The following is a 19186-nucleotide window of genomic DNA, read 5'->3' as shown; positions in this document are numbered from 1 at the left end:
TTTGGTGTCTAAAGTATTACAATTATTATTACATATTGATATATCCTTATATTTGTCACGCCTCCGCCTCTGCGAGGCACGTGAGGCACCTAGTGCCCACATGGGGGCCACATGAGGGGGGAACACGGGGCTCCCCTGCCAGATATTGTCCGGTTCTGGAGCTTCACGCAAGCGTCCTTCACCCCTCCCCGGTTTTGTTTTCCTCCCAAAACGCGTCTGCAGGATTTGGAGACACCCGCCTCATATGCCCAGGCTCTGGAACGAGTCTTTCCGATGTGGGACTATTGGGCCTCACACCCTTCCCACCATCGGACAAGAGCCGTCCTCGGCTCTGATACCAAATGTCACGCCCCCGCCTCTGCGAGGCACGTGAGGCACCTAGTGCCCACATGGGGGCCACATGAGGGGGGAACACGGGGCTCCCCTGCCAGATATTGTCCGGTTCTGGAGCTTCACGCAAGCATCCTTCACCCTTCCCCGGTTTTGTTTTCCTCCCAAAACGCGTCTGCAGGATTTGGAGACACCCGCCTCATATGCCCAGGCTCTGGAACGAGTCTTTCCGATGTGGGACTATTGGGCCTCACAATATTAATATAATATTATCATAATATATGAATTTGATATTATTTAGTATAAAATTACAATAGCATTATATTATAATATTATTTTCATATTAATATAATATAGTGTAAAGTTCAAAGTATTTTGGTCACACAAACATCTTTTTGACGGGCTTCATAACGCACTTTAAGAAAGAAGCTCCAAATTGGTGCTTTTGGGAGGACCAGAAAATTCTTTCAGTTTTTTTTTAACTAAACACCCACCCATATATTGCCTAGAAGTGCTTTTGGACTCTAGAAAGCGCTTTTGTCCCCTCCAAAAAGTAGTCCGAAATGGGGCTTCATCTGGGGGTGCTTTCTTTTTTTAGGAGGCCAAGCAAAAGGATCGTTTCCTCCTTTGCTGGAATAAGGATGATTATTTCCATTTCTTCATCCATCTTCCTTTGAAATCCTAGCATGGTTGCCATTTTTGGAATACCCCTACCTTCTCATGATGTTAGATTGGCTGTCAGAGGATTATTTCAAGCATTTGGAATTGATAATGCTTTGGGTGAAAGGTGCATTCATCTCTGGTGCACTCTCTTAGAATTCCACATTCTTACCTTCTTCTCTATCATGTCTTGGGAAATGATCATGATGAGACTGATTGTAGCAACAGAATGTGACATAACGTCAAATGCCACTGATAATATGAATCAAGGAACACCTCTTACACCTACCTTTTGCCTTTCCAGATGCATCAGACAAACATTATCATACGGCTAGAAAGGAGTGGTGTATATTAAATATATGCTTCCACCTAACCATTTAATCTCACAATATAACTGTAGGTGGTAAGGTGAAATCTTTATGCAAAATCTGGCATTTTATTGATGAAGTGTTCTAGATATATGCTATTTACATTTTATCAAGCTCAAAAGGTTGTTTTTAATAGATTAATTAAGAAATGATAGAACTTTATTAATGTTACGATTGGTAAAGGTGTATCGGTGTCTTACAAAATTGACTTCCAAAACTTTTAAGGGCTTGTTTGGTGAAATCCTGTTGGATCCGAGTCGAGGTCTCTCTCTCTCTCTCTCTCTAAAATCCCGCCGTGATTGCGCTTGGGACCCCCTGTCCTATCCCTCGCCCTTCTCCCACTCCCTTCCTCTACGCTCTCTCTATCTCTCTCTACCAATCTTGCTGGATCCTGTAGGTTTTTGTGAAACAAACTCTAAAGGAATTGTTTTCCTAAAATGCTATAGAGAACCAGCTTATGTGTTGCTGATATATTCATGTTTGAGATTTTGTTTTTAAAAAAATTCAGAAGATTCTGTATTTGGTATCTATATAGGAAAATAATAATATTATATTTGCTATCCTTTTTCTTGGTCCCAAATGATGATTAATTTTCTATATTATCTTTTGCCTTAACTTTCTTAACTAGCAATTTATGCATTTTTTTCCAGTCAAGGGAGTGCTGTTCTGGATGTTACATCCGGTGGAAACATGAAGGTCTTTCCTCTTATACCATACTCACTAAGTAATGTTTCTGATAACTTAGCATAAGTTATTATATCTAGATATAATATAGAAACATGGTATTCATGTGGATTTCTCATAATTTCACTTAATTGTTGTTGCCTTTGTATAATTGGTTCCCCTTTTTGTGACCTGTCTAGAATTTCAATATTTCCCCTTGTTTTCATGCGAGGGTTAAGGTTTTGTGTGCTGTACTTTTGCCGGCCATGGTCATCAATGTACATATCCAATACTGTTTTTTATTTTGGTCATCAGCATAAACTGGCACTCATGGGCATGCAATCCAGTGGGATGGCATGCGTTGGTTGCATCATACTTTTTCTAGAAAAAACCATGTTTAACTTACTTCTGAGTTCTTATATTTTTTTTATGGAAGGAATCATAGTTGTCTAAGTGATCAATATTATCTAGCATCATGAGTTACCAAATGCATATAAGCTCTTTGCTTCTTAACTTGCTCATTGCATTATTTAAAGTAAGTTACCATATAAATTTACTTAAACTGATGTTTAGGGACTATAAAGAAAAAATACACTTAAAATTCGTTATGTTACAAATTACAATTACAGAATTAGAAACTACATTAAGTCATGCATTCCTAGGCATCATTATATTTAATTCCGAACACCTATTTTATAGAATAACATTAAACAACCATGTTCTTGTGTCAAGAAAAAAGATGTAAAAATTCATTATGCTGCAATACAAAGTTAAAATGTACAAAGAGGTGTATTATGGTATTAGTAAATTGATGAATTTTGAATGCAAGTCGCCATTAAATAATGTATCGCTAATGGGAATGTACACACGTAAATCATATAAATAAATAACATATTGTGTGATGTTCAGACGAACATACAGGACTCTTTTCACCCTGAAAATTAATTAATCATCGACCGGCTATAATAAAGTTGTCAATAACATTACATCACCCAAGACTTAATTAAAAACTTATATCCTGATGGTTGGAGAGATCATGGTTGGCAACTTGTTACTTATAAAGAGGTCATATTTGGGAGTGTTGATCAAAGGAATTAACTACCTAAGAGGAGTTACTAGGATTATAAGGAGTTATTCATGCAAGTAATTATTGGCAACCATTAAAGAGGCAGCTACCAAGACAAGAAACTACCTAAAATACATTAGTTATTACTGAAAATATCTACTAAGCTATAATATATGAAGAGGAAGAAGGCTTTACACATAATAAACATTTGACTATCCCAGCATAGACAAAGCTTCTATGCCCCTCCTATATACAATGATGAGCATCTAGAGAATTTTGCATCCTTGACCCTAGTCCAAAGTTCTCCAACATGAAGTCTTTCATCTTGGAGAAGATTGACTGAGCGTTGAGAGGATTCTGCATCTTTGGCCCTCATCGCCTATCCAATTCTCCAATGCGACGATCGATCCACCCTGGAGAATATTTATCGTATACCTGATTTCTTTCCTTTCATGCAATCAATCTTATTGGATAGTTTATCTAAGTTATTATTCCCTTTGCGTTCTTTCTTTGCGATATTCTCATCCTATTAGAAATTTTAGATCCTTTTACTAAGACAAATTAAACCTTGTCTCCTGATCAACCTAGTTCTGCTAATTGATCTGGCATGCCGCCACTCCATCGACTAGCAGAATAGTTTCCCAAGGAACAAAGACATCAACTACTTAGAAATGTCTTCTTGACTTTCATATACATTTATTTTATTATAGTTTCCATTTGGATTCTTATTTCTGTTTTATATTCACATTAACAACACATGCACAATAATAGATATACATTTCTGTTAGCATGTTGATATGATTATGAATTAGTGAGAAACATATATAAATTAGGAGTTTATTGAACTAACAGATTAATGACACATTTAAATTTTGTTGAAATGAAGATACATGAACTAATAAATGCTTGTTATCTCCTCATTAAAGATAGATGTTTCTTAACCTTTCTTGATGTTGAACAGTGATTTTGTGTCCTGAATATATTTTGTGCTTGATTTCTCCCTTTTGGTCTATAACCTTAGAAGGGAGACTTTACACTTGAAATCAGCCAAAAGAAGTCCAAATGGCAGGAAGAGTTTTTTGTGTTGGGGGGGGGGGGGGGGGGGGGGGGGGGTGAGGTGTTAATTTTGTGGTCTCTAGCCACATTAAATTGGCATGAGCTCATGATACAGACATGGATAGACATGATATGTTGGTACGTAACTACATACTGTTATACAATGGCCGTATGTTCAAAATTTTCTATTGCATGTGACAGGTTAAATTTAACTCACTTCTAGTCCTGATTAAGACCAAAAATTGTTACAAATTCAAAAATATGCAGGAAAGTATACTTTCTTTGAGATATGGAACACAAAAATTATGCTCATTCATAGCATTCCCAGTCTTTTACCAGATTCTTATGTTAAATTGTTTTTCTTTTACCATCGCTGTAGTTTGTGTTGAAAATTTGCTATTTTTCATTCGGAGACTTATTTGATAATTATGAACCAACGGTATAAAATGCAATATTTGATCGTTAAATTCTTTATATAGATAGGAATTTTGCTAACAAATAGTTTGCCTCAAGTATTCCAAATGCTGTCATCCTAGTCTAAGACAGGCCCCTAACTGACCCACTTGGGCGCTAAGTTGTCCCTATAAGAGGACTAGCTGACTAGCAGGCATCTAGGTAGCTGTACAGTAGCCCAAGTGTGCTGGATGTGTTATGCAGGTAGGTGACCAGCTGAAACAACAATGTCTATACGGTCTCCAAACTCAGTTGTGGTATGATGATATTTACAGCAACTATCTGATGTTCCAATTGCAATAATGAATTCATGAAGCATTTATCTGCAGTTGCAACAAATAATACCTTTGACTTAAAAGTATACTGCACCTATTTCATAAAGATACGGTGTGCTTATGCATGCTTTAAAAGTTGTGCAGCATACACATCTGCTTTTTGATTGATAAGCAGAGAGCCTAAAATATTAATTTCATGTTGACTTTGAAGGCATTGAAATAGTTACATATTTTTTTTGTAAAAAATTTAAGATTCACTCGACCATAATAACATTTTTGTGAATTTATTATTTGTTTATTTATTTTTGATCTTGATGACCAAATTTGTTTTAGTTGAGTAGAACATTGATTTTGTTTGTGTCAGTAGGATAAGTCATTTAAAGTTTGCAATTTGTTTAAGTAAGTTTTTTTTGCATATGCAGGACTACTTCCAGACAACATACAAGTTCTTGGATCTGTCACCACATGTTTTAGTTCCCATGCATGGTAGAATTAACCTTTGGCCGAAGCAAATGCTCTGCGGATATCTCAAGTATGATATACATTGATCCCCTTTAAATCATATTAAATTTCTTTTTAAAACATTTCTGGAGACCATGTTTAAGTAATGGATCATATTTGTTTAACATTATCACATACAGAATAAAGTTAGATGTGTCTGATACTAATAGAGAATAAATGATAAACTTTGACAATATATACTGCAAATAAAATTTTTCTGCTTCTGTTGTTATATCCTTCCAGAATAAACTGTAGATTACTTATCAACTTGAAAACCAATATGAGATCTCCTTTTTTTGGGTAAAAAGTGATATTCTTATTAATTATAAACAAAACAGTGCATGAGGTTACCTTTGGATGCTTTTCTGCAGTTGTTTTATTTAGAAGTTGATGCATGGTTGCTGAAATTTATGTGGATATTTTAGAACCGGAGAAGGTGAAATATTGATTTCATCGAAATCTGAGAAATTGTTTCTGACTGACTCATCCTATAGATTCATGATCTCTTTCACATGACTTGTATAAAGATGTGGGTTTAACCATACCATGCATCATGATCTCAATTTGGTTAATTATTACAATTACGGGAACATGTTAACCATTTCCCAAGGTTTAATTTTGGGAACATTTTTGACAGGCATCGTAGAGACCGAGAATCATCCATTTTAAAAGCCATTGAAAGTGGGGCAGAAACGTTATTTGATATAATTGCCAAGTCATATCCAGGTCTGGACATCAAACTGTGGCTTCCAGCGTCATCCAATGTGAGACTTCATGTGGATCATCTAGCCCACCACCAGAAGCTACCAAAGGTAAAATAATAATAATGTTTATGCTGACCTTTTCTCCACATAGCAATTTGTAGGCACTGAAACATACGTGTGCACTAGTGGTGAAATAATTATATAAAATTTCTTTCAATCATTAATTTTTTATTGTGAGGGAAATTAAGATATCCATTTTTGATTGATCCTGTTCTGTAGATATGAATTTTTGTGGTAGTTTAACTGCTGACAGGGTTTGAATTACAGTGTATCATGCATGCATTTATCAAGGTTTTTTTTTTTTTTTTTTGACAGCAATGTAGCATGCTGTACCATATAAAGTATTGAGATGCATTAGTTGACATACATCAAAAGATAGATAACACCGCTTGGTAACTGGACATTAAAATAATACTCAAACTTCTGCAAGAAAATTTTTTCTTCAAATCTAATTCTTTTATATATTGTCAATTTATATTATGATGATCTGGCATGTTGGGAACTTCTAAGCTTCATCTTTGGTTGTCATGCAGTAGCTAAAACTCTGGCATATGCACTGTTTTTACTATAAGATCATTGAAACACATCCAGTCATCATATTAGCAACTATAAAGCAAAAACTAACATCAAATAACGTTGTTAGAAAGCAAAGCTTAAAGGGAAATTGCTTTTTCAAAGCAAATTGGTCTATGAAGTCTCATAATTGCATCATACTTTTAATGCATGACAATGTGCATCTGCTTGTGCTGGCTTGGTGGATATAAATGCATGATCTCCAAGCTACAAAGGTCTGAATTTGGCTTGTCAGCTCATTGCTCCTGGCATGGAATGGTCAAAATGCATAACCACACTGTTCTTTATTAATGAACGCACATTTGAGAGGTCTAACTTTTAGAAATGTAAAATCTTAGAAGGGTTGACTAGCAAGTTGCATGCACACACACACTGTAAAAATGAGAAATAAACATTTTACATAAGTGTGGCTGCCATTTTAATGCTTATCTTGAGTTTTATAATCTAACCTGTACATTTTTGACAAAAGCAGAACAAATGAGGATGGACATTTCCTTTAGATTTTCCTTTTGACAACATTGTTCTAATTATTGTTAACATTTATTGTTAATTTGATATTATTTTTTAAATGCTACTGTGTTGATAAATATACAGAGGCATGAAATTTGCATTATATGAAATATTTGTGCTAGTTTTTAAATATCAGGTACTGGACATGCTGCTAGTAATTATTTTTTATGGTAAAAGCAGCATTACCTTGCTTAATGCTTGATGCTTCAATTATGTACCATGTTGCTGTTATGTCTAGTAATCATTGTTGAATTCCAACATTTAAACATGTTTCACTAGAGGAGTTCACTCGAAGTTATGATGCATTCGTTGCCGAGTTAGGCATCAGTGATATGGAATATTAAAACTTTGGGAAGCCTGGCCTTTTCTTTTTGGTGGTCTATAAGCAACTAGGTTCTTGATGTTTGGTTTCATCATGAATCAGGTTAGAAAGAAGTCATTGCTTTTTGTAATCCTGATCCACGGTAGAAACCAAGAAATGCTTGGATCCTTGGATAAAAGTAGCATGAGAAGAAACCATGAAATGCTTGGACCTTAGATAAAAGTACCATGAAATACATGCATCTAGATTGATATTTTTAGAAACATGTCCCACATCACTTGCATCAGAAAAGAGAAACCTTTTGCTAGGTAGGTGAAAGATAAGATCTAGATTGTTGCAGTAGAATCATTTTGCTTAAGTTCAATTAGAGTTTGGTGATATGTCTAAATGTTCATCACCATGTTTTTCCTGGAAAACTATTCTAATGATTGATAGAGTCATTTGTGTGCTAGATCAATCAAGTCGACGAGTAAAATTAGGTCGATTAGGAGACAAGGCTCGGTATGCCTTATTTAATGGACTTAAAGTTTTAACAAGATGGGAATATTGCAAAGGAAGGAAGCAAATAAAGGAGTAATAACTCACATGTAGAGAAACTATCTGATGAAGATTGATTACATGAAAAGAAAGTAATTGTGTACAAGATAGATATTCTTCAGGGTGGAATAGTCATCACACTAGAGAACTGGATTATCAATAAGAGCCAAGGATGTAGAATTTTCTTGATGCTTAGTCAACTTCTCAAAGGTGGAATGAGACTTCATGTTGGAGAACACTGGACCAGAATCGGAGATGCATAATTCTCTCAATGCATATTGTGGTATATAGGAGAGGTGTGGAAGCCTTATCCATGTTAGGGTAGTCAAATGTGTGTGTAGAGTGTGAAAAAGGATTGCTAATGAAGCATTTTTCCACTTCTTATATTGCATATTAGTAGCTATTTCCATCAAAAACTCCCATCTCTTAGGTAGTTTCTTGTCTTGATAACTCTCTCCTGGTGGTTGCTAGTGATTACTTGCACGAATAATTCCCTATTATTCTAATAACTCCTCTTAGATAGTTAATTCCAATGATCAACTACCAAAATATAACCTCTTTTATAGGTGACAAGTGGCCAACCATGCTAGGACATAATTATTAATTAAATTTTGGTCGATATACTGTTATTAAGCACTTTATTATATTTGATCAATGATTAGTTAATTTTTTGATGTAAATATTGCCCCCCCCCCCCAAAAAAAAAAAAAAAATACCTTTTTTCAATGAAAATGAATATTTTTTTTGAGTTGGATAAGCATAAGTTATCACCTGATCAACAACTATAAGAAATGCTAAGTTAGTCATAGCAATAGGCTACTATACATGATTTATTCAATCAAATATTTTGACTATAGTATTTGCCATAATATATAGCCCATACATTATGCCTATTAACCCTGATATAGATCATACTTTTAAAATTGGCCGAGCATGACTATCAGCCATGACATGAGCCATAATTTTGAGTAGGTTGATCATGTCTATGGACCATGATAAGGGTCAAAATTTTGAGCAAGTTGATTATGCTTATTACCATGATAATGGCTATATTTTGAGCAGGTCAACCATGTTTATTGACCAAGATAGCGGTCAAATTTTGAGCCAGCCGGTCATACTTATTGACTATGATAATAGTCAAAATTTTGAGTAGGTCGACCATACTTATTGACCATTGTAGTTCTTATTGACTATATTCATTGATCATGATATTGGTCGACTTGAGGTTTTGTTTAGCCAACAAAGATTAACTTTTGAAAGATTGATCATTATTGGTCATCTACTTTGTTTTTTTGTGCATATGCCCCTAATATCTGATGCAAGTAGAAATTAGTGGGACCACGATTTAATATAAATGATAGATTATGATCATTATTATTGATCAATATAGATCTCAGGCCATTTACTTTCTTTGATCAACTAATCTTTTTAGGTCAATTGGTCATTTTTGGTGAGTTGACCTTTTTTGACTAGGTTGAACCATACTTATTTTTGGTTAATTAGCCTTTCCAAGCCAATTTGATTGATACTCCTCAAATATTTTTATCTTTAGTCGATTAGCTTTTCCAAGCCGATGTGAATGATATCCCTTGGGTAATTTTGCTATAAATTAATCAATTTGTGAAATCAAGTTGCATATTAACCCTTGGGTATTTTTGCTATATTTTTATGGCTCATTGATTGTGGTTTCAACATTTTAGTTGCGATCATTTTTTTGGAAAGTTTCATCCTGGCTTATCATCTTAGTGCTCTTCTTTGGCATTCTATCCTATTAGGTCCATCGGGCATGCCAAAAATATTTTCTTAGAAACTATTCTAGTGGTGGATGGAGTCGTTTGCATGCCAAATCGATCGGTTGATTAGGAGACAATGTTTTTGCCTTAGTAGGACTTAAAATTTGAAATAGGATGATAATATTGCTATGAAAGGAAGCAAATAATGGAGTAATAACTCAAACAAAGAAACGCAATAACTCACAAACAAAGAAACTATCTAATGAAGATTGATTACATGGAAGGAAAGTAATTTGGTACAAGAGATATTTTTGAAGGCGAATGATCGTCGCATTTGGAGAACTGGATAACTGGTAAGGGCCAAATGTACAAAATCCTCTCGATGCTCAATCTTCTCCAGGTAGAATGAGACTTCACGTTGAAGAACTTTGGATCAGTATTGGGGATGCAGAATCCTCTAGACGCTCATCATGGTATGTAGGAGAGGTGTGGAAGCTTTGTCTATATTGAGTTAGTCAAATATCCATGTGTAGGGTGTGAGAGACTCTGAATGAAGCCTTCTTCCTCTTCTTATATGTGCACATTGGTAGTTATTCCCAGCAACAATTACCATCTTTTACCATCTTTTAGGTGTTTTCTTGTCTTGGTAACTTCTGTCTTGGCGGTTGCCGGTGGTTATTTGCATGAATAACTCTATTATCTTAATAACTCCTCTTAGGTGGTCAATTCCAGTGATCAACTGCTTAAATATGGCTTCTTATATAAGTGAAAAATGGCCAATCATGATCTCTCCTAGTGTTAGGATGTAAGTTATTAATCCAATCTTGGTTGATGTAATGTTATTGACCACTTCATTATAGTTGGTCGATGATTAATTAATTTTGGGTGTAAACACCATTATGTATGATAAAAGAAAAGCTCATCATCAGCTAAAATTCAGTTTCTGTGTGATAATGATTTATGATGCCCATAACATGGTTTATGTTGCAAAAATTTGTGCCTAGACTGGGTTGTCCTCTTGCTTTTAAGTTTCTAGAACTGAAAATCTGCATAGCTGTGCAGGATTTCTCAATGAAAAAATTCCAAGCAACTTGTGGAGTCCATTTTATATCTCGATGGATATGGACTTTCTTGAAGAGGAGAAACATTTTTAAAGTGCTCGCAATTATTGGGGTTGGAGGTTTAGCCATGGCTTTTAGCAGGAAAGGGAAGTTTGGTGGATGAAATATCCACACAATCAGCAAAGCCAACTTCAAAATTATGAACTTGGAGTGCCGGCAGTTGCATCTTTACACGGTGAAACCAGAGATCAAAGAGAGCAGTTAGACTCGTTGAAGGACCTATGAAGGAAGCCTTGCATTAAAGCCTCTCGGCAGCATCTGCAAGTCAAGCAGCCTTGTAACCTGGTTGTCTTTGAATTTGACAACCCAGTGTGGAAGAGAATTTTTTAAAATATTCAAATTTTAAAACTTTCTTTCACATTATTGCATGGGAAGGGCCATATAATGGGTTAATAGGTTCTTTGTACATGTCAAGATTGTCCATTATGGGGGGCTTCCTTTGCGCCGAGGTTGGTGAGGTCAAGCTTGCTCGCAGTAGGAGAATTTCTATACGAGTTTAGGCTCAAGTTGGGCTCATAGATATTTTTATATGGTTGATTCATCGCTATTAATGGGCTAAGTTATGAGAACAGCCTGATCGTTTACTTCAAGCTGGCCCTTTGTTTTTGGGTCGACTCATCTGCAGGATGAGCCTTATCATATCGGTTTAAAAAATTACACCAACAAAAAAACGAAACTATGAGAGCCTGAGCATGCTGGCTCCTGAATTGCTGATGAACAGTTATGGTGTGAAATAAAAACAAACCTTGATTAGAAATCCACTCGTCTATAGCTTTTTCTTCCAGTAATAATCGTATGTGCGCTCTCTTATTTTGCTCCTCCTTGTTGCACAAGCCATCCAAATTTTTGTTTACTCTAAAATATTAGAGGAAGCAAAATTTTAGACATCACATATAACGAAACAAGCACAACCAAGGTTTATTGCCAGGTGTCAGGATCGGCATTTCCGGACGATGTTACTATAAAATCTTGTAAAATGTTGTATATGCAATACGTTGTGCTCTTCTTAGCTGAAGTTGCTGAACTACTGTAAGAAATCTAATTTTTGAAATTTATTCTAATTGGATCCAGCATTATACAGGTAACTTGTGCTTAGGTCCAGCGAAGAGTAAGGTAGCAAAATGCTGACGCGGCACGATCATCGCTCTTGATGAATCTTGCGATTCTTATCCGTCAAATTGCATCCTTTGCAAGCATCCGTAAGCTTGGGATCATGCAATTGCATGATGTGAAAGTCAAAAGGCACTCGATTCTTTTCACTCCTACAGGTCATAAAAAATTTAAGGAAAGATTTGTTAAGCTTTGATTTTTTTTCTCCTTCACGGTTTTGGGGCCGCTTTAGAAAAGTTGAGGGTAAAAAAGCAAAGGACAGGAATAAACGAAACGTTGTTGACGAGATCACCGTACATCAAATGCAGGTACATACTTCCTCTTTAATCATGTACTCTTCTGCTTTATCGGCTCTTTACTCCGTGGAGGCTTCCGCTTCCCCCGCCGGCGGCAAAATACTCCACTCGGCTTGCAACCTTCTATCTTATACTCAAGAATATTTTAAGAGGGGCTCATTATAAATATATACATATATGTGGGTGTGTGTATGTATGCATGTATTTTAGAAAGCTGCTTCTTCACCTTAAGTTTTCTTTGTGTACGTGTCTAATTTCCTCGATATCTGAATTCTTTTGTATCTCATACAAGCTGATCGCCTATAATTGAAGACTTCTCCAAGGACGCTCCCAAGTTCAGCATATAAGTGAAGGCCCCATCTCTCCCTCTCTCGAAAGAAGCCTTGAATTACAACTCAAGAACCCAATCAACCTTCCCCACCACCTTCCTTGCCTTCCCCTCCCGACTCCCACATGATCAAACTCTCCACCCTGGTGTTCATTTCCCAGTTCCTGTCTCAAAACCACGGCATCCCCAGATCAAATCCTCGCAAGTCTTTCTTGCCTTCTCCGTCCTGTTGTTCATTTCCATCTACGAGCACCCACATCCTTCCTTCAAGTGGTCGGTGTCTTTTGGAGGATTCGGGGTTCCAAGGCCGCTTAATCCCCAGTAAGGCCAGTTTCTAGCACGCTTTGCTTGCCTTCTTTCATGCCTTTGGATCTTTTCTTTTTCAAGAGAATGTTTGTGCTGCAAGGGTTCTTATTTAGATGTTGGTTTATGGTTTACGCGATCATATACATTCCAGCAGCCATCGTAAATCCCTTATAGAAACTAATAACCTCCTGGAGGATTCATATTGCTAATCCTAAACAAAAAGATATCATTCAAGTGTACAGAAATTTGATTCGATTTGAACTTTGATGTGGCATGGTTCTTTGTATAGAGGAGAAAATGAGTAAAAAAAAAAAAAACCCGCCTTGTGATTTGACTGTCATTTAAAATTTAGTCCTGTTTACCTCCTATCTTACTTCTGGTTTGGATGACCATTTTATGTGTAGCCCAGTAGCTTCTTATGAAACAGGTTTGTGCGCGAAAATAAGTCCCGAGTGTGAGAACAGGTGTCGAACTGAATATAAAAGCTTAAACACGAAATGATTAACCGTGTAAGGACTAGTGCTCCCACAGTTTTTCTTCAGAAAGTCGATAACGTGGTGAGTACGGCGTTGTGTTCCAGGAAAAAAGAACGGTTCTCTCTTTTTCTTTATCAAAAAGATTTAGTTGAAATATGAAGATTTGATATAGAACGGATGTCTAGATATGGATAACATGGAGAAGCCAAATTTGATTTAAATTACTCCAGGACTCCGCATGTAGAGAATAATAATTTGGTCAGTCTTCATACTAGTCAATGCACCGGGCAAAACGAGGACTTGCCGGACCTTGAATTAACTTTTCTGAGGTCTTGCCTAACCTTGAATTAACTTTCTACATGAGAGGGAGTTAAAGTTACTGTTTATTACCGAAAGGATGCCTTTCTCTGAGTCTGGACTCTTCAACCGCCATTCGTTGGCTTCTTACCATTTGGAAGGGTCGCTAAACCTTGGGTGATGCTTATCCTCCGGATTTAGCAAAGCTTGTATTTGCTGACTTTGTAACGATTAGTGGCCTGCTCAGGCTTGTAATTTTCGTAAAGAACATGGTACAATGGCCATTTATTGGGTCTGTATCCAGACCGACGTTTTCTGAGCCAGTATTAAATTGCCGTAGAGCGGAGGGATTAGCTGTGGGCCACCAGCAGCCCGAAGCCGGAGCCAATTATTGGACCTCATGGCTACAGTTTTCCTCACCTGTAAGCTGTGAAGAAAAGGTTGCTACTTGGCCCTCCATCTATTGATTTATTTTGATTCTATGCTTGCTTGCTCTCTATTTTGCCGGATTGCCCGCCTGAAAACATGCTTGGATTTATGGAGGGCTTCTCGGATACATGCTCATTAGGAGAATTGGTGCCTTCGTCGGGGATTCAACTCATCTCTAATTAATTAAGGGTGATCACTGAAAAAGCCTACACATGAAGGGTGAGTCTGCTTCCTTATTTTCTTTTGTTAATTTTTTTTTTCAATATATTTTGTTGAATAGTGTTGGAAAAAAAATGAAATCAAGAAACAATGATGCTACAAACTCCTTTTTTTTCTTTGTGTAATTAAATAGGATATCACTCACCAAGCACTACAATCTACTTAGGTAATTAATAAAAAAAATAATCAAGCAATCCAGAAACAAGAGATAACATAATTTTTAACATGAAATTTTTTTTTTATATAGAGAAAAAAATCACGAAATCTAGTCCAGAAAAAAAATTCCACTATTTAGAATAATGAGATTACAATAGATCCTCTCTAAATCAAGGCTGCATAAACATCAATAAGATTTAATCTTTGCTTCCACAATAAGACAAATTTCAATAATAAACAGCAAAATAGAAAATAGAGAAGATTTTTCAACAATTTAAACCGTTTAATCTGTAGCTCTTAATGCTGGAAACAACAAATTTTAACCAAATCCAGCACTTTTCTTCGTTTTCCAATCTATTTTTTTCCTCTTCCGCTATGCAGACCACACCAACAAATAGCAATAATAATTCATCATTTGCCGCATATATCATCAACTCTATTGACTAAAACACTCCATCGGATACTGACATATATATACTTTTCTTCTGTGTACATGACAGAAGCTGACGATTGATTCTTGGATACAAGTCCAAGGAAACTTCGAATCGGTTGGAAAACTGAGAGCCCAAGTCCTCCATAGATGCCTACGGTCCATACAAGTGGCCTCAGGAGACTCGTTCTCCTTCATCTTCCTATTTCCTACTGCATATCCCACAGGCCTGCATCCTCCCGGTCTTTCAACGTCCAACTACCCATCAATTGCACCCTGCTTTGTCTGTTAAGTCTCTTATTCTAGTGATCGGAACAATTAATAAAACCATCGATGAAGAACCAGCAGCAACATCACCCTCCACGTCTTTGCATGCTCTCCCCTTCCAATTCCCAACTCCTCCAATTTCTCCCAAACCTCCTCCTCTTTGGCCTCGGCCTGGCCCTTGGGTTCATCTCCAGTTTTTACCTCAAAACCATTCCTTTCCCTCTCCAGACATCCAAACTCTCCTTGCTCTCTTCTCCTCCATCCCCACCACAACGGCCGCCGCAGCCAGTCCTAAATCTCTCCCTCAGTAGTGCTCATGAGCGCGTGGGATTAAAGGGATATGTGGAGCCAGCCAAGGCCATGCATGACATGACCGAGGAGGAGTTGCTGTGGAGGGCGTCGATGGTTCCGAGGATCAAAGACTACCCATTCGACCGAGTTCCTAAGGTTGCCTTCTTGTTTCTCGCCAGGGGATCGCTCGCCTTCGCTCCGCTATGGGAGAAGTTCTTCAAAGGACATGAAGGATTGTATTCGATCTACGTGCACGCCGATCCTTCCTTCAACGAGTCAGCGCCAGAGGGTTCGGTGTTCCATGGCCGGAGAGTCCCGAGCAAGGTCAGTTAATTAATCCTATCATGGTTCTTATTTTTTACGTCAACAGTACCTACCACCTATCATCTTAATTCCAAGCCTTCCATTTCTTTACTCCATTATTGATAGCTTCTGCGATCTTAATCATTCTAGTTGTCCATGGGATTTGACGCTAAAATTGACGAGGATGTCTCGTTTCTGGTAGGACAAGGATGCTATTTTAGTGCATGAAATTTTAATTTAGTATATATAAAATATTGGGAAGACTTGTGGGTATGGATAGCCAAGTTTGAATCAAACTAGTCGGGCTTGGTGGAAACAAGCCATTTGCTCCCTCGGTGTGACGTGGTTGGCAGATTTTTGCCACCGTCCCTTGTCTTGAGACCGGCGCTTCAGTCTCTGATAGCCAAAAGAAAGCCGGAATTAAATGCTAACTAGCTGTTAATCTTGATGCACGAAACCAATTCTGAAACTGGAAGTATGCGACATAGTGGGATCACGTCATGTAAATGCATGAATAAGGACGGGGACTTTCCGGTACTTGGAAACTTTAGCATTCAACCACATTTTTTATATGTATCCCATTAATTTCCATGAGTGGCACCAATTTCCACATATCATCCAATCCCCTTGTCGAGCCACATGGCAAGAGGAATTTCTCGTTGAAGAGACATTCCCTAGAACTACTTATGAATAAATATTAAAATTATAATTTTTTATGGATGCTAAAATAAAACTCTCCTTGTCCTAGGCATTTCACATTTGCTTATTGCTAAACGTTTCCTCCTTTTCTTCTCCATTCAAACTACCATGCTGCCGCCCACATCAGTTAAATAGATAGGATCATTAATTTGGAGGGCATGCGTGGGGTGTCAGGAAAAGTTATTTCATGCATGGTCATGCAGGCACACATGCACCATCAATTGCTGAGGTGTATTCCGGTGGGCTCATTAGAGCATCCCATCTTGTGATGGGCAGTGTGCACCAATATGGCCGTGCATGCAGTGCATGTAATAATTTTTTAGTATTAGCGCCTCCTTCGTATGGCACATATTGTGGGAATAAAGGGTCTCGAACTTAGTCTCGCATCGACTGAATAACGAAAAGGTCTATGCCTTAAATAGAGGGGGAAATCCTTTTCCTTACGAGGCGCCTTTTATAGAGCAAAACCATCTCAGGCCGTCACAGGAATCCCAGAGCGGACAATACCTTGCAAGGGACGCAGCCGTTCTTCTGTTTTAGTTCGGTGGGGGCTAAGGGTCTGAGGCCGGAGGATACTTCCGACCTCATCAATGGTGCTTTCGTTGAGAGCCTTGACTTCGGCACAGACCTTCCCGCTGGGGGGGCTGATGTTATGGGAATAAAGGGTCTCGAACTTAGTCTTACATCGACTGAATAGAGGAAAGGTCAGTGCCTTAAATAGAGGAGAAAATTCCTTTCCTTGCGAGGCACTTTTTATAGGACAAAACCATCTCGGAGCGCCACAGAAATTCCAGAGCAGACAATACCTTGCAAGGGACGCTGTCGTTCTTCTGTTTTAGTTCGGTGGGAGCTAAGGGTCTGAGGTTGGTAGATATCCCCGACCTCATCAGCAGCACCATTCTGATCTTAGAGAATCTAAGAAAATTTCTGCCTATGCCATCTTCAGCATGATCTTCATGTCCTACTTTACTAATTTAGAGATATAAAAAAAACATAGAAACAACAATGAGACCGAAGTTGCACTTAGCTATTTTATGGTGTTAACTTCTTGAACAGCAAGTGGCACAGGTCTTGATCTTTATGCTTTTGTTTTTTTTTGAGTTAATTGATCTTTGTTCTGATTGAAGTATATGGAGAGAGCATCTATGCATTGCTTTGATTCTTCTTGTCCCAGCTTCTATAAATTCTTTTCTTCCACAAAATTTTGCCCATGTTCGCGTGCCTTTTGAAAAGAAAGGGATCTGTAAAAGTTCAATCTGGATGGCAACTTGTTAAGAGGCATCTCTAGCTTTTTGTTCCTTCTTAGGTGACAAAAATTTCCAACTGAATATAGATTTAGGGATAACACAGAGGCACCGACCAGAAATCTATGCGTAACGTGGGAGATCATGAGATCATATCACAAAGCAAAGCTCTTCGCCTAGTAGTAAGAGCATCTTCAAATCCCCCGGCTCCATCAAATCACATTACTGTCAATTTATTATCTCAAATTAGACTTTTTTTAATGGGTGGAGAATGCGAAGACACGGTTCGAACTTAAAATCTCTGCTCTGATGTCATGTTGAAATCACTATTTATCCCAAAAACTTAAGCTGATAGAATGAGATAGATTTATTTATATTTTTATATTTTACGACTTTGGCTAAAAGACATTCATGCGAAGACGATCATTGAGAATATTATCGATTCTTATAAGATGCTACTTTTGAATTGATGCAGCTGGTGCGATGGGGGCAATTGAGCATGATGGAAGCTGAACGCCGCCTACTAGCTAATGCCCTGCTCGACTTCTCAAACCAACGCTTCATCCTCCTCTCCGAGTCATGCATTCCTCTCTTCAACTTCTCCACCATTTACTCCTACCTCATCAACTCCACCAAAACCTACGTCAGTTCCTACGATGATCCGGGGCCCAACGGCCGCGGTCGATACAATATTAGAATGAAACCGCTTGTGAAGCTGCAGCAATGGCGAAAAGGCTCCCAGTGGTTTGAGGTGGACCGGAACCTTGCAATTGAGATAATTTCTGATGACAAATATTTTCCGGTCTTCAAGAGATACTGCAAGCCCTCGTGCTACGTCGATGAACATTATCTGTCGACGTTTGTGAGCATGAGGTTTTGGTGGAGAAATGCAAATCGGAGCCTCACTTGGGTCGACTGGTCAAAAAGGGGGCCACACCCGGCCAGGTTTGGAAGATTGGATGTGACCATTGAGCTCTTGAAGGGGATGAGAAATGGAAGTACATGCGATTACAATGGTAGGACTACTAGCATTTGCTTCCTATTTGCGAGGAAGTTCTTACCCAACTCCTTGACTCGGTTGATGAGATTTGCTCCAAAAGTTATGGGCATTCAGACTTAAGAGATCCATTATAAGGATGTGGGATCCATAAAGATTCTCTGCAAGCAAGAGAAGCTTTCTCAGGGACATTTTTAAGTAGTACCACTTTTTATGGGATTCTTGGAATAAAGGGAAAAGTGTACAAAGCATCTGAGACCTAAATGAAGGTTGAAGGTTGTTCTCGCGGGAAAGATATTCTTCTTCAAAATTTCCGCAAGGCATGCCATTGATTTTTTACCTAAATTATTTGATGCATAAATGGGATTGGCATTGTATCAAGTCCCATGTTGTAGGCTAATTTGTT

The 19186-nt window shown here is 37.8% G+C and overlaps 2 protein-coding genes across 3 annotated transcripts in view; both read left to right on the top strand.

Moving 5' to 3' along the window:
* The window catches only part of LOC103718831, a 41845-nt gene extending 30513 nt beyond the window's left edge, over positions 1 to 11332 (top strand). Inside the window, exons 9-12 of the mRNA XM_039130129.1 lie at positions 2009 to 2054; positions 5294 to 5403; positions 6010 to 6184; positions 10874 to 11332. Of these exons, the coding sequence (XP_038986057.1) occupies positions 2009 to 2054; positions 5294 to 5403; positions 6010 to 6184; positions 10874 to 11035 (493 nt within the window). The 3' untranslated portion in view covers positions 11036 to 11332. The remainder of the gene's footprint in view (positions 1 to 2008; positions 2055 to 5293; positions 5404 to 6009; positions 6185 to 10873) is intronic.
* A 2750-nt stretch (positions 11333 to 14082) lies between these two features.
* Positions 14083 to 19073, top strand: LOC120103694 (glycosyltransferase BC10-like). 2 transcript variants are annotated; one of them, XM_039130127.1, is made up of 3 exons: positions 14083 to 14393; positions 15050 to 15861; positions 18259 to 19073. In XM_039130127.1, exons 2-3 carry the CDS (start codon positions 15313 to 15315, stop codon positions 18901 to 18903), a joined length of 1194 nt encoding a protein of 397 aa, XP_038986055.1. In that variant the 5' UTR covers positions 14083 to 14393; positions 15050 to 15312; the 3' UTR covers positions 18904 to 19073. The 2 variants fall into 2 exon arrangements, with proteins under 2 accessions (XP_038986055.1, XP_038986056.1); XM_039130128.1 differs by lacking the exon at positions 14083 to 14393 and having other exon boundaries at positions 14885 to 15861.
* The last annotated feature ends 113 nt before the right edge of the window (positions 19074 to 19186 follow it).

Source organism: Phoenix dactylifera, chromosome 9 (genome assembly GCF_009389715.1).
Source record: "Phoenix dactylifera cultivar Barhee BC4 chromosome 9, palm_55x_up_171113_PBpolish2nd_filt_p, whole genome shotgun sequence".
Taxonomy (NCBI): Eukaryota; Viridiplantae; Streptophyta; class Magnoliopsida; order Arecales; family Arecaceae; genus Phoenix; species Phoenix dactylifera.
Note: the sequence above shows the minus strand (reverse complement) of the source record. Positions and strands in the feature narration are given on the sequence as shown.